This window comes from Metopolophium dirhodum, chromosome 5 (genome assembly GCF_019925205.1).
Source record: "Metopolophium dirhodum isolate CAU chromosome 5, ASM1992520v1, whole genome shotgun sequence".
In the NCBI taxonomy this organism is placed as follows: Eukaryota; Metazoa; Arthropoda; class Insecta; order Hemiptera; family Aphididae; genus Metopolophium; species Metopolophium dirhodum.
Genome location: NC_083564.1, coordinates 26,249,395 through 26,266,098, shown reverse-complemented (window position 1 = coordinate 26,266,098; position 16,704 = coordinate 26,249,395). Strand labels below are relative to the sequence as shown.

The 16,704-nt window shown below is 33.3% G+C and overlaps 1 protein-coding gene across 5 annotated transcripts; it reads right to left on the bottom strand.

The window, feature by feature from the left end:
- Positions 1-3,599: 3,599 nt before the first annotated feature.
- On the bottom strand, positions 3,600-12,460 carry LOC132945491 (coiled-coil domain-containing protein 170). 5 transcript variants are annotated; one of them, XM_061015256.1, is made up of 15 exons: positions 12,279-12,460; positions 10,388-10,486; positions 10,188-10,319; positions 9,789-10,082; positions 9,141-9,308; positions 8,847-8,991; positions 8,616-8,788; positions 8,355-8,555; positions 7,749-7,892; positions 7,595-7,669; positions 6,791-6,954; positions 5,674-5,782; positions 5,474-5,584; positions 5,260-5,385; positions 3,600-5,162 (listed from the first exon to the last, which is right to left on the bottom strand). In XM_061015256.1, exons 1-15 carry the CDS (start codon positions 12,336-12,338, stop codon positions 4,905-4,907), a joined length of 2,259 nt encoding a protein of 752 aa, XP_060871239.1. In that variant the 5' UTR covers positions 12,339-12,460; the 3' UTR covers positions 3,600-4,904. The 5 variants fall into 5 exon arrangements, with proteins under 5 accessions (XP_060871239.1, XP_060871242.1, XP_060871240.1 ...); XM_061015259.1 differs by lacking the exon at positions 12,279-12,460 and adding an exon at positions 11,317-11,448; XM_061015257.1 differs by lacking the exon at positions 12,279-12,460 and adding an exon at positions 10,791-10,927.
- Between the last annotated feature and the right edge of the window lie 4,244 nt (positions 12,461-16,704).

The window sequence follows — 16,704 nt, the reverse complement described above, 5'->3', positions numbered from 1 at the left end:
ATTGTATTGTATTGTCCCTGTAGTGTATTTTATCTGCAACGTATATGGCATTGTATTATTTATTTAATTGTAAGTCCTTAAAGTTTAGGTTACACTTATTTATTTATTTCGTTTGCATGTTTGATATTCCATAAAGAGTGCACTCTCACGAGACAGCCTCATTATTTTTTATTTACAACAACGTCATTGCACCAGGTTTGTTATTTTTCAAGTGTCTGAATGAAAAAAATGGCATAATGAACTAGTGCCCATTAACTGCAGTTATATCGATGTGGAAATTACTAATGTTATGATAAAAACAAAATAACCCGTTAATAATAAACATTTGGCTTACATAATATTAGATTCTAAATAGGTGCGCATACAATAAACATGTTACGTGTACATTATGTTCTCTGACCATAATACAACTTGGAGTTTACTAAATGAAAGAAGAAAGCAAAAGAACATCATGAGTGATAACATATTTTTATAGTAATTAACCATCTATAAAAAGTTAGATGTAATTAACTAATTATCCATCTCGTAGTTATTAGGAATTGCATACTTCTAAGTTTTAAGGAACTCTTAAAATACCTCAAGCAGTAAGTACCTGCTTATACATTGTTATTTTATCTTCAATAAGTAATTTTAACTCAAACAGCACGGTAAGATCGGTTGGTATTCATTAATAATTAGGGCTGTATTTTTGGTATACCGTTAGTGCTCAAATACCAAATGAACGGTATAAGTACCAATGTACCATAATAGTATAATGCCAAAGTATCGACGTACCGTTATTATTATTATTTAAAGATTGTTACAGCTAATTATTGTCTACACAATATGAACTAATTATAATTTAATATTATAACCATGTCTTCGACCACGTTAAACGTCATGGATTTGGACGAGGCTTGTACGAGACGTGCGAGCTATTATCCCGCAAGTCGACTTACAAGATTAAACTTTTCTATGCCAAACATTATGACGACCGAAACGGAAATCAAAGTCCGACACCGTCGTCCCAATAATGGAGTCAAAAATCCTGCAGCAGACCGAACTAAATGTGACGCAATATAATTCATCTGGAGTACTCTGGAGACTTGCTGCAGGATATGAATACTGTAATAGCTGACCCGGTGGTAACCGGGTAGACGGCGGTCAGACCTTGTCACAGATCACATGCCATGTCTTCGACTTCATTAAGTCCCGTGGATTAGAATAAGGCCTGCACGAGACGTAAACTGTAATTATAACTTTTTTTGAGGAACCTTATGTATTAAATTATAAACCTTATTTATGGCAAAATGGTGAAATTGTATATTAACAATTGAAGAAAAAAAATCAATTTAAGTTGAAATTATGTTCTCTGGCGGTGCTATACGATATTTTATAATCAGCGTTTTAAGTTTAGAAAATAATAAAATTCTTTTTTTTTGGTATCTACATATTGTATATTGTTTTTACCCGCCAGCATGTGGATACACATCGCCATGCGCATTTAAATTATATACAAGTCGAAACGTTTGGATAAGTTTTGTTGCAAATGATTGTTTACCGGATAACCTGTTGTAATAATATAGGTTTCTTGCATCGGTGTGCTTGCTACGGCGAGCAGAGAGAGATAGACGAGCAGTATTTTTTATGACTCGCGTGATGTATTATTATTTTAATACGATGACACACTGCATTTGTCTTGGCGGCGGAAGTATAATATTATCTTGACACTTGTCTCGACGACGCGGCGGTGGAAGCCTCCTAAACGCGACTGTTTTGTAGCAGTCGAGATTCTATTAAAATGACATTATTGCATTTTGTCGTTGTCGTCGTACCTATATATGTATATTATATATCATATCATTATGGCCATCGCGGACAGGCCAACGTACGGAACAGCTGACGCCTCCGCCGGACGAAGACGTCTGCACGGCGCACGCACGCTCACCACGCGTACCATGTACATGAATAGAAAGTGGAACACGTAAGTACTCACGATTATTATTCGCGCGATTTCGACGGCGGTGACGACGACCACAATAATAAAAGACATGGAAGACACTAAACACGATAAATAATAATACGAGATATACATGTAAACAAAAGCATTCGTGGACGATATTATATTGATATTAGAGACTAATATTAATAATATTCCTGGTATGTACGCGAAGCTCGAAGACAACAACTATTAGGAGGGATGTCACTCGACGGAAACGAGATCGTTGTATACATAATGATATTGTGTTTATTTCATATTCTCGTATAACAACGTATCGTGACGTGTCCTCGGACTATAGCCATCATCAAACATCGATTCGGCTTGACCAAATCTAGTCGAAAACGTCGCACATAGTGGTCCGATCTTACACGAGTGTATGATACACTTACTATACGATAATATGATATATATGTACGCACAATCATATACATATATAATATGTATTTCACTATATCTGTGTAGCAGTACTGTGCACACTTTATACATTATACTCGATCTGCCTCGTAAAACAATAAAATCTTATGATAGTTTCACGAAGTTCACTGTGATTTTGATCACTTGCAGCTCTCGAACATAAGGTATACGCCCTTCTAAATAATTTTTCTTTAATTCTAAATATTTTTTATTATTTTTGGGTTTATTTTAAAATCTTCATTATTTTAAATGAGCCCATCTGTCGACAAAAACATAGCCATAATAATATTCTTCAATATCTCTTCGCTAGCAACGTACTTATAACACCAGATGCAACAAACGACAATTAAAAACGAACTGTACCGCTTTCTAGAGGCTATAATTAATATAATATAACTCTGCTTCCTATAGTCTTGTGAATTCTAATTTAGAAGAAATACGTATTGGACTATTTGTGTTCGGCTACACTATACAATAGCTTTTAAAATCAAAGTTTATACTCCCATTTCCTATCGCCTACTCAGAAACTACAACTAAAAAATTTCGAAACGACAATCTTCTCATAACCTAACCTAATCATTCATGCCAGCAAAAACAAACCAGAGTACAATCAAACTACAGTGATGGCGTGTATCATAAAAAAAAAAAATTGGAGTTGTTCAAATAAATTTAGGTGACAGCGAAAAAAGTATTACTTCCCCTTCACGTATAGGTACTACAAACCCACTCTAGTTTTTTTTTTATTTATTCCTTCAAAAAAATAATGTGCCCCACTGAAAAGTGAAGAAAATATGTAGATGAGATGCTACAGAAACGGAAACTATAGTAATAACCGCGCCGCCAGACCTAAACGTCGCTCACCATGGAGCCGGGTGAAGAGATTCGCTCGGCGAATGATTTGCTGCGGTACTAACTTTAATATTATATCCAACATTGATATTCTTACACAAAAGTCAGTAGTTTAATCTAAATTGTACTGTTTTTTATTAACTGTAAAAATGTTCTTGGAAAATATTGGAGACTAATAAAATGTATTAATTTATTTTCTGTGTTTTTATAACATTCGTATGTTTAGTCTTAGTGAAATATTTCAGAATTTGTTGCTTGGAATTTGGATATCTAAAATGATTACAAATATCACAAATGCATTACATTGCAGCTTATAATCAATATAGATTATAAATAAATACGGTATAATATATAGAGTTATAAATTTTAGTTGCAAAAATATATTTAGAATAATAATAGTATAATAAGTTATAACAATGTAACTTACATTACAAAACATATACAGACATACAGTTAATACCAATGTACATATATTTTAACAATTTGTTAGTTATATATATTATAATTTATAGCATAAACTATATGGATTATGAACACATGGTTTTAACGATATGCATTAAACTTTTAAATATTAAATTAATGATTTAGGGATTAAACTTTTAGTTTTTGTATATCATAGTACCTATATTACTGTATGACACAATAAAGACGATAAAATATATTACATATCAATTGTAAATTACGTTTTGTAATAAATCTTTAACGTTTTCAAACGCCCATTTAAATTGTTTAGAAACTACACTTGATCATGCTTCGTACCAATGTGGTACACTGGTAGAAACCCCGAGCATCTCATGTGGTAAATTTGAATTGAAAATTTTATATTTACATGCACCTAGTCATATTGTATAGACATCTCGTGAAATTCACCTTTGCTATAGTCTAACACAAATCAAAACATAGGTACACTGAAAATGCACTGTAATATCGATGACAGGAATTCAAAATTAAAGTAACGCATTTATTTAAAATTTAAATATTATAAGCGCTATTTACATAGTAGACAATATATAGATATTAAATATTTTTATATTCGCACAATGCATGCGGTATTACATTAAACAAAAATACGTTTCGAAAAAAATCACACAGATACGTGTGTAAAACTGTTGCAGATAAAAGCGGCGCTAGTATATGAATTAAATATGTATAAATTATAATTAATCCTATTCTCGGCGATAGATCAAAAATATAACGCACAGTGTCAAAGAGAGTATAATCTAGAACGGTGGAAAACTCAAAACACCGAAGGGTTTTAGCACGGATCTGCAATTTTTAAAAACAAAGCAGCCTATTCTATAATTTCATAGTTGACGTAAAAAATATCGATATGACTTATAGGTTTAATATTTTTCTTTGTTTAAATCAAATATTTTTTACACACTACAATGTACATACTATAACGGATTCTGTATACAATATAATATTATTCGTTATACAGTAGGTATACCTATAACAATAACAGTGGTACTCGATTACGGCGGAACGTAGGTAGGCCTATGCGGGGGTGTATGATTTTACAATTATTCGCGTATTTCACTGTATACGAGTACTTATATACTATTATATATATATATATATATATATGCACAGGTTGGGTAGGTATAGACTGCGAGGTAAAATCTTCGCATTTTCGAAACGGGTCAGCAGTCTTCGTCGTTCAGGTCTTCCTCAGCGGACGTTTGTTGTACGCGTTGTTCAGGATCTCAAAGTCGTCCATCGTCGTCGGGTCCGATGACTCGGAGGGCGGTGGCAGGTGGTGAACGTAAGGCGGCAGTGGGTCGTCGTACCTCTTTGACAGGATGGAAAACTCTCTGTGGGCGGCCACCAGTTTGGTTATTTTCGACGTGATCTCGTAATCGGTGCACGACGAGTCCAGCGCCAGTAGGCTGATAACCGTCCGTCGGAGATCTTCAAGCTTTACGAACGGAAAAACAAATACAACATTTTTAAGACCACGATATTATAACAATAATTTAATTGTAATATGATACTCGCAGACAAGTGAAACTTACAGAACACTCTCGGCGTTTCACTTCACTCAATTGGAATTTAACCGACGACAGGTCGTCCTGTAGCACTCGCATCGTGTGCTCGTTCAGAGTCTTGTCTTGGTTATGACAATCGGAAGTAGATTTCAACTGGAAAACAAAAATGGCACGTTATTATAATATGATTTCGGATAATTCCGTTCTCCAAACACGATTTCTAGTCAGATTTCGATCATACTTGTTCTTTGAGCACAGTAACTTTCCGGGAAAAACGCATCCGCAACATTTCTGATTCGACGAGACGCTTCTCGAGATCGTCAATTTTCTTCGCTCTTTCCAACGAAGTCAACTATATACATGAAAAAGTGCAGTACATTTTACACAAGATGTAACTCTATGAATTATGATACACAAACGTTGACACGGTGTTATACTAACCTTACAATCTCCAGCATCGGATATTTGTAGTTTCAAGTCTCGGATCTGCGCTCTACATTCGGTCAACTGTAACTGTGCCTTGTCCAATTGTTTTTGCAACTTTTTAGCCCTACGCAGTACGTATGCAAATGATTTAGTTTTAATAAGTAACGTATTAAATTAGATATGTACGCAAAAGTGTATCTGGAAGTAATCTAGATCAAAAAAGTATGCACTAAAATTCCAACGAATAAAAAAATACAAGGTTAATAAAATTAAGAGATAGGTCAAAAATCCAAGAAAAAAAAAATATGTGAAATGGGCTGCTTCAAAAATGATTATTTATATTAATTAAATTAATTGAGTATGATTATAAAATATTAAATTGTCGAACATTTTTTTTTAATTTTATGAAAAATTAATCTCAACATTATTGTTTACGATAATACCAATTTAAATTATTAACAAATTAAATATATTTTGCAACTTGATTTAAACTTGAATATTGTAATATATGTTTCATAATTATTTGAAATGAACTAGCTAAACAACCAGACTTTGCCCGGGAAAAAAATAAACAGACATATATTTGTGGATTTTGGTTTTAGTGTAGGAATACATAGTCAAAATCGATCAAGTAGTTTTTGAGTCTACGAGATACAATCAAACGGACAATTTTTTTAAAAGAATGTTATTTATATATCCAGTGGCTTTTCTATACATAAACAAAACAGTTTTTGATTTTCATTAGCCAAAACAAAATTCAAAGCGACCTATAGCGGTTGAAAAATGAAACTATAAACACTCACCAAATCTCAATAAGGAGTGTAAAAAATTTGGTTCCAATAATTGGTTCAGTAGTTTCCAAGTCTATAAGCCTCATCCAAACGTACATTTATTTATACATAAATAGATCATACATTATTATTATTAATATTTTTTAGCAGGGTATTTTTAATTTGGATATTTTGTCCTATCCATTGGGTTTTTACCTCGGAATTTCTAACTATTGGATATTTTGATTTTGATATTTTAAATCCAATACTATCTGGATGATTTAATCATTTTAATAGTCAATATTATCGAACCCTCCAAATACTATAATATACACCCTTATTAAATTATGAATTATCGATACCGTATATTAGCTTCATCTCTTTCTGTTTCCAAAAGTGTGCGTAATTTTGTACTCTCATCCTGGACACTGATTTTTCGACGTAACAAATCGAGATGGAGATCGCGTCTTTGTAGTTGGTCCCTTAGCGTACGTACGCGTCGTTGCAGTTGATAAACTAGGGCGCTCTAAATTCAAAATGAAAAAATATTAAAACGACGAAATAATTTGTAAATAGGCAGTTTAAGTGAACAACATATTATTATCGAGTAATAAAGCAAATAGGTACAATATTATAAAGTGATATAAAATAATATTTATCTTTGAAATATTGACGATAAATGTTTACGCGTACTCTACAATAATATTATATATTATAAATAAGACTTAAACAACTTTCTGAGTTTATTACCCTAATGTTACGGTGAAAAATAAAATATTAATTATATAGGTTAGGTTAAATAGGTATACCTAGAAACATATAGTAATATTTACGTATGTATTATGAGACGAAAAGGTTATACAAGATACACCAAAAGTACGTTACGAAAAAGTACTCAGCGATTAAGATTTCAAAGCGCTGATAGCTACAAGTATTATAATATATAAATATATGTTTACGTACGTTTCAAAGCATATTATTATCATAGTATTAAACCTAAACTTACATATTATTACTATTACAGTTTTGCTCATCAAAGTTTTACAAATACACAATATAATAATCGCCAAGACTACGGTAGTAAAAATGTGAATGGCAACGTAAAAATACCAAAGTATAAAATACTGCAATATTGTTATAGAGATAAAACGATGGTTCAAATATACTTCTCTGTAAGGATAATCGCAATATAAACGATGTCTGGATAACGACGACGACGTATAAGGATAACCGAGCAGTAACTATCACCACGGAAAAGAAAAATATCAAATGATCGGCGACGACGACGACTTAAATGTTAAAACAGCAATAAATTCTTACCTTGTCAATGTTTTTATCGTATTCCAGTTTGGCAAGCTGTTCGGCGCGTAGCAGCAACGATTCCGTGTGTAAGTCCACCCCAACGTCTTTCGCTATCTGGTCCATGTGCATGACTCTCGATAGTTTGTCGAGGAATGTAACGAACTACGGCGAAACGTGGTTTGAAATTTGTTCGTTCAATCGAAAACCAAAAAAAAAAAAAATGTCTGCATTTAGTGTCTCCATTCAATACCTACTTTTAAATCAACAGTGGTCGAGTTCAAAGATTGGTCTTAGAGATATGGGAAGTTATAAGAGAGTATTTTCAACTATATTCGAAATATACCAAATATATCCACCACAAGCGGAATGCCCGCCGATCACAAACCGATAAGATACACTAAACCCAAAATACACCAATACCGCCGTATTGTATGTTTTTCATTTTTTTTTCCAGGCGTAGTTGGGACATAGGTAGCTAGTTATTTAATATAAAGATATATTATTTTAATTTTATGTCCTCCGTTCAACTTTATACTTTAAAATTAAATCAATGTCTTTATTTATATTATTTTTCAATGTAAAAAGAATTTTCAGAAAAAGAATTATGACAAATGTTATGCTTACAATTGTTTTGTCATTACGTAAATGTTCTTTGGTCATTTCACACACATTGAGTTCGCTCTCGGCGTGGTTCAATCGAGTCTCTAAATTGCGTCTTTCATCCGCCAACACTCGATTTTCCGACGCCAATCTGTCCTGGTCGATCTGCAGCCGTTCGACCCGGTCGGTCAAACTGATTATCCTGTCCTTGGATTCCCCGTGCAGCTAAGCATTTTACAAAAACGATTTTCAACGATCCTGACCCCAGGGTCGCCATCGATTTACTGTGCTCTTATTGGCCAACTCGTTGACTAGCCTCTTCACCGCGTCTTTGACACCACTCTCGGTGGACTGAACGTACCCATCCGCCGACGTTAGACACACGGCCAATGACTCCAAAAAGTGTTGCATGTCAATCTGCATTTTTTGACACCTCTCGTCGTGCCCTCTTAGATCGTCTACGACGTGTAAATAATTTAATAAGTCATTTTCAATCGAAACTATGGCTTCATTTACTTCTGAGAGTGGATATAGTGGCCTCCTGACTGGCTATGCTGTTAGACGCGATACCTAAACTCCTGTTGGTTGCCATCAGTTTATCCCTGAGCTCGGATAAATCACGTTCCATTACTCTCTGTTGCATTTCCAAATGTTCTTTTTCCTATAATTAGTTTTTTTATTTTAAATGGCTATATTATGTAATTCATTATTATTCATTTTGTTTCTTTACTTTCAAACACCATCATCGACGTGTCATATTAACACAACAATTATATACAACTATGTAATTACAGACCGTTAATATCATACTTGTTTCAACTTATCTATTTCAAGAATATGGCCGGCAGCCTGTCTTTGAAGATTTTCTTTATCAGCCAAGGCCCTTTCTAGTTGTTCTCTACAGTTCCTCAATTCTATTTCTATCGAGGTTACATTTTCACTAGCGGAAATGTTTTTACGACGCAGTCTGTTTAATTCCTACGGATACAATAATAATTAATAGTGATATTATTACATTGAGTTTAACCGGTTTGAGTAAACCGTTTATGGTATAAATAAAACCAAACTGAACATTTGGTATAAGAATGGCCAAAAGTCATAAAAAAAACACAATATTTGTATATTTTAAGAAACCGTGTTTTTAAACATTTTTGAACTAACTATATAATATATGCAATATGCATGATTAATTAATTCGTCGGTAGAACTTATTTGAAAATTAAATTGGTGGTTTCAAAGTCAATAATTGATAGTTCAAAACCAAACCAAAGCAAGCTCGAATTGGAAACAAATATGGGAAGACAACTATACCTACCTATTATATTGGCTATTATGTATTGATATATTATTACATATTATTATTATTTTAATTTTATAGTAAATTTATTCGTATACCTAGGTATCGTTCAGTTATTTTATAATATTAACTATTGAGTATTCAAGTATAAATCGTTTCACCTGATGCATTTCCGATGCTTTGGATAAGACCACATCGACGGCGGCTGGGGAATCTGAATTCAAAGACTCGTAACCTAACGCCATCGAAGCTCTACTCACGAACTCTGACATTGATCTCCTTGCCGAGTCTCTCGCGTTTTCGGCTTTAGTACAGTTCAATTCCAATAAATCGATTCTCCGCTCCAACTCGGAACATTTCTCTGCCTGATGGCGATTTTCTCTAGCTAAAGATTCGGATGACATGTCTGCTCTTCCCAATGACGTTGTCAACGATCTTTCTTGTTCCTCCAATTCCTGATAAAAAATTTAAAACATGTAGGTACAAACAATAAACGTATAGATTAGGTTTAGGTGTATAAAAGATAATTTATAAATAATATAATATAGAATTTCGTGTACCTTTATCCTATTTCTCAAACTGGCGATGATAGAGTTCTGTCTAACTTGCTGCTCTTTCAACATTTCCGTTTCGGCCTCGAGCTCTACCGTTCTTTGATCTCTAGTCCGAAGCTGCCCTTTGGTATCTTGCAGCTATATACAATGGGACAATCGGATTGTAGTTATCTTTAAATATTCATCTGAATAATATGGTTACTAACCTCGGATATAAGACGATCTCTTTTGAACTGCAAAGCAGCCAGCTCGCTTTTCAGAGTGGATATCATCTCGTGATTACTTATAGTGTCTTCAGAATCCATCTGCAAAAAAACAGAACAACGTGAGTTTATAAAACGAAAATGTAGGTACGAAATAATCTGGTAGGTATTAAAGCGTGAAGAACGTAAATAAAAGGTGGTTTATTACGGGGGCAAAAAAAAACAGAACTTTTTCACTGGTAGGTACCACGTACGAATTGTATAAGACTCTATAAAGATTGTCTGGAGTCACGCACATTGTATTATTCCAGTCACTAAACCCTTTTCACCAGTCCTCGTCGAAATTACAGCGTAGGTATACAAGGAATACAATATGTATTGTTTTTTTTTTGCCTGGTGACCGTACCTGGTTTTTTTTTTTTTATCGAACTCTATCGGACTTTTAATTATTCGTGTGGTTTTTGCTAGCGTTTCGTCATTGACATTATTGTTTTATGGATAATAATACACACTGGCAGATGTATACCGACTTCTGATATGTTGGTCGGCCGGCCAAGTACTAAATCAAACCACCGGCGCCTAGTGCGTACAACAGTATAACAATAGTGCGTGTGTCGTGAACGAATGGAATTTATCGATTTGCATGTCACACGATATATTGTAAGGCAACGTTTACATAGAGCCGCGTTCTTAAGTAGGTTAAACCTGTGAGTTTGGAGTTTATTTTTGGCGCATAAAAAACGACCGTTTTCTAACTTGGGCGGTTTGATAATAATATTATATACGCACAGATATTATGTTGTTCCAAACGCATAATAATACGATGGCATAGTAATAATCCTACATCGGATACAATTATTATAATAAATATTAGAATATACATAAATATATATATATATATATGAATATGAATATGAATACATAGTACATACCTACATATTATTATTATATAGCCACCGATTAGGTATAATAATAATAACAATAACGATGACAATAATACGTAATATGCTTTATGATTTATTCGAATTCAGACAACATTGCAAATATTCAGCGCTACTGTTTGCCTGGTACCCAGTGAATCACCCTGGGCCAGTGCGCATTGTTGTGCGTGTGTGTCTCTTTATACATTTCGCGAATGTGTCCTCGGCGTACTTAAAAAAAAATCAATCATCGTGACATGATGTTAATTTTTTTTAGCACGACACCGCCATATAATATGCGAAATGCGCCTATAAAATATACTATGTAACGTATTTTCGGTTGTAATTTAATCGAATGTCGCGGCATGTATATTATATCAAATCATCATCGTTGGATATGACATAAAACGACAACGTTTTTACATTTGTACATAATACAAATATTATAGCGAGTATTTTGTGAATAAACCGTTTTACGTGTATTATTACGATCGCGAGTGCGCGGGTTGGTAAATACATAGTAGCGCAGGGCATAACAATATAATATTCAATGCATGAATATTATGTACTTTTATATTTTATAGATAGGTGCAGTGCTTAGCCCTTGGATGGATTATAACGATGGATGACATCGGGCGATATTTTATGGTGATTTAACAAGTCGATTTATGTTATCAGCCGTTAGACGCTGGAACGCTGCTAGACAATTTTCAAATGATTTTTTTTTTTTAAACAAACTGCCGTACGACGGAATTGGGACATCGCGAAGGATAAGGCATCTGTAATCGTTATATATTTTCGCATTGCTTGGTCACTCCGCCAAAAGTATTTTCCGAGTGAAAAAGAAAAACGCGACGGAGTAAGAGACCCGCAAACCATTATGATGTTATCATCTCCCGCTCTGCAGCCGAACAATCCGTAAAAAAAATAACGACACGCGTAATTAATCGTATAATATAATCATGCCCGTTTACTTTTTGGCCGCAAAGGATGTCGAACACCCTCCAGTCCTCGTCGCTCATCGGTTGTGTCATCCCGGCGAGGCTTTTCGACTATCGTAAAATATTATATTGAATTATACGATGACGTATACAGTCCGCGGGTGCACGTCGGCGTAGCACACGAAATGTTATACCAACTCAAACCGACCGGCATAAAAAACTAGCGAGCATTTGAAGCGAACGTGGTCGTGTCGGTGCCCGTCTGTATATCGATTCCCCTTTGCTGCAAGAGCCACGCGCTAAAATAAAGGCTACAATAATAATGACGTACCGTGTTGAATTGTTGACCCTCCCCCGCCGCCGCCGCCGCTGACACGCATAGTGACGCATTTGCTCCGGTGGCGTAGTTGAGGGAATCCGTCCCGAGGAGAGGGATTGGGTAGGTATATACCCTCAGTGCCCCCGGGCCAAAATTCTCTAGTATAGCCGTGAAAAAAACTAAATAGTAAATATAGTGATATTATCGTATAAATTGTCTGAGAAAAACCATGGGAACTCTGCAGGTACCAGTTTTTGACGAAAGTTACCTTTTGCATTTGCATGCGGCTCCCATTTTTGTGATCACCAAACAAATAATAAAACTGTGGATTTATTTCGTAAAATAAAATGATGATTATAGCTGGTTATAAGTGTGCATCTCCATCTATCAATATATATATATGTAGTGTTATATCCTAATAAATTATAACAATATATTATGGTTGTTGTATAATGTATTTGAATTTTGACTTCTGTGCGGTAAAAGCGTAATTTTTAAGACAATTGTCGCAATAAATAGAGTGAAAATTGGAAAATATCGGAATGCAAATTTTAAGTAGTTTTCGTTACCATGAATCACATAGGTACATAAATCCAAGGCTGGGCAAGTTAATGATTTTTTTTAACTCAGTTAAGTTAAATCATTATGTACCGATAAGAAAAAGTTAAAAGTCAAAAGTTAATTTAACTATAGGTTAACTCAGTTAATTTAAAAGTTAATACACACTTTTTGTTAACTTTTTATTAAGTTAAAAAAAGTTAATTTGTTTATACAACGCTAGCGTACTTAATTTTTTTCAACCCAAAACTAAATTATAGGATATATTATAGTGTTAATACTTCATACAGTATTTCCATATAAGTTAGATTCGAATGATATACATTTTTAACTTTAAACAATTTACGATACATATTTTTTGACACGAAAGCGAGATAGACTGAAATAGTGAAATATTATAAAATTAAAAACAAAATAAATTAACTTCAATTACTTCTTAAAATGAAAAATGAACTCGTTAATTAAGAAAGAAATTTAGTAAGTTAACAGTTAAGTTAATGAAAAGCCAAAAGTAACTAGTCAAGTTAAAAAGTTAAAATTAAATTAACTTTTTAACTCGATAATGCCCTGCAGCCTTGCATAAATCCATATCTGCTTTGGCGTTAAAATAATAATTAGTTGATGCGATGGGTATAATAGGCGATCTACTATAATAGCTAATAATATACATGGCGCATAATAGTTAAATACCGTATGACTGCATTCAGCTGACATGTTTATTTAACAGGTTCTTTATTAAATATAATAATATAGTACCTAATACGAGATAAAAAATGCACAGTTTTTTTTTTAGATAATATTACACATATTCACATATAGCCTTGACTGTTTGCGACAGATTGATAATCTGAACTAGCATAATATTACAGCTTAATCGCAATATATTATAATATTATGCACCTATATACCTATGTGTATGTGTTTTTTTTTTCAAACTATTCGCTTCTCGACGCAGAAGCCTATTGTACTTGCAGTGCCTAATCTTGATTGAAAATATCAACTACATATTTTGGACTTGGCGTTGTTAATTAAACTCTATTTACAAAAAATGTATAATATGGAAACCCGATACAGTTCGACTTTATTTTTCGATTTAGAAAACTGTCGACCTATCCGTCAAACTCAAGTGGGCAGTAGTATTATGATAAAAATATACTTTGTATTCGCCTATACAATGTAAAACAATACGTAACGTTGAACGCGATAATATTTCCAGCATATACAATTACTGTTTAAATGAGTGGCTTACACTTATTATACGAATAAACAGAAACATTTCACACTGCGATGCGTGTATTGTTTAAATAGGTAACGCAACATAGATTCATAGATCTATACCAAAGAAGAAAATATTGGATGAAATTCAAATACTGAAATGTAATTTGGTCAAATTATTATAATATTTACAAATCCAAACTCGTATAATTATACGGATATTACGCGCAGCATCAGTCACAAATAATTCGCATTATAGGTAGGCATGTGTACACTTTTATTTGTTTCGTGGTACCTACACAACGAAAAACATTTTAAATATTATAATATTAGTTCGGTACTTCATCAGTGCGCAGTGGGGAAAATTCGAAAATTCGTAAGTATCCCCGCGCGTTGTTGATGTACTGCTGTGGGTTCGTAACGTGCATATTGTAGAATATGCAAAAACGATACTTAGCTGATAAGCCCGTTGGCCATACTACAATATAGGAGGATAAAGCGTGTAAGTATAATAAACAACGGCAGCGGATACAGTAGGACGTGCAAAGGAATTGTCTAGTTGACGGCAAACTGCCGAGTATAAAATATAACCGTGATCGAGAACAATAGCAGGAAATATCAACCAATTCGACTGCAGTGTCTTGTACGATTTTCTCGAGTTGGCTATATAGGTATAGTAGACGGACAAAAGAACAATATTCGTAGGTATAGGTGATAATAGACACATCACACAGATGTGTGGCACCTATATACCTATGTATAATATGCACACAACAAATACGTAATATTTTTGTTTTCATTTTTATAATATTATGTACAGGTATATAATATATTGTATTTATATATTTTTTAAAGTTTTTTTATTTTATCAAGGTATATACACAACACCGACCGTTTTTATGAAGTTCGATATATTACATATGTTATGTACAATATTACAATTTATTACTGCGTGCAGTGTGTGTGTGTGTGTCTTGTATCACTGCGTACCATGCAGTTTTGGATCCAATTAGATCCATAGGCAATAGGCCCCTAACCCCGAAACGAATCTCTGAGATTATATTTCAAAGATCTATATATATAGTAACACAACATTAATTATAAATTATAATGATTTATTTCCTATCATCGAGCTTATTATAATATAGCTTTAAAATATTTTAAGGTACCTAGCGGCCAACAACTATGTTTCCATAATATAAGACCCCCTCTCAAAATGTCCATCTTTGGACTCTCGTAACTCACAAATCGTAACGTAACGACAATAATATTATAATTTAGATGCGCTTTATAATAATATTATAATATGTTGACGGCTCGGCGCACACTGCGTATCTTATGTAATTTTTACACATTAAGCATTTACGTGAAGCACTGAGGGAAAACAAACATCAATGATAATATATAACTATGGTTACGGAACCATACTGTCAATGTATTGTATTCCGAAGTCGTCTACTCGCCTGTAATATAATGTTTTATTACGTCCTATACCTGCTCGTCGCTCGATGAATAGCTATACCATGATTTATATGATGTAAAGTATGTATATATATATATTATAATATATATATATATGTGTGTGTTTATTTATGAACTGTACTTCATCACTATAGTTTTGAAACTTGCTCGTCGAGTTTTCCCCAAGTTTAAAATTAGGTACATAGCGTATTTTGAAAATGTATTTAATTTTCTGGTGCTTATAGTTACTTAGATATGATTTCCGGACACAAACTATTGTACCTACCCTTGGCGTAAAGTTTTTGACGTTTTTGACCTTTTGTCTATAGCAATATAGAATCTTATAGAAACCTAAATTACCTACTAATAACAATTTGACTTCTTTTAAACTAACTAAAATTCTATAACTAATTATTTGTCTTAGTGACATGTAAGCACCGAGTCTGAGTGCACAGTTATATAATTAGGGACCGGATGTTGATAACATTTGCACATTTTTTCGGAACATCATAGAACATATTATAGGTACGTTATTTTCCTAGACACTAAGATGTGTTTAAATAACATACGAACCAAAAAGAACCTATACAATTGATTTTTATAACTTTTCTTAAAAATGTATAAAATGTTTAGTTTTTATAGCTGAGAATTGAAAATTTAAAACAAGATTCCTCGTAAGTAGTTTATGCTGTCACCAAAAAATCTAATCAATATAATAAAGACATTTTTTATAGATATTTTTTTATGATTATTGACTTTTTCAAATGCAATTTTTTAGCAAATTAATTCAACTTACTAATGTTTAATAGTAAAATAAATTACTTTAATAACTAATTACAATTGTCCTCGCTCAGAATCGAATCGTTTTTCGTATACTGTGATTTTATACCTATGAATTCAAATTTA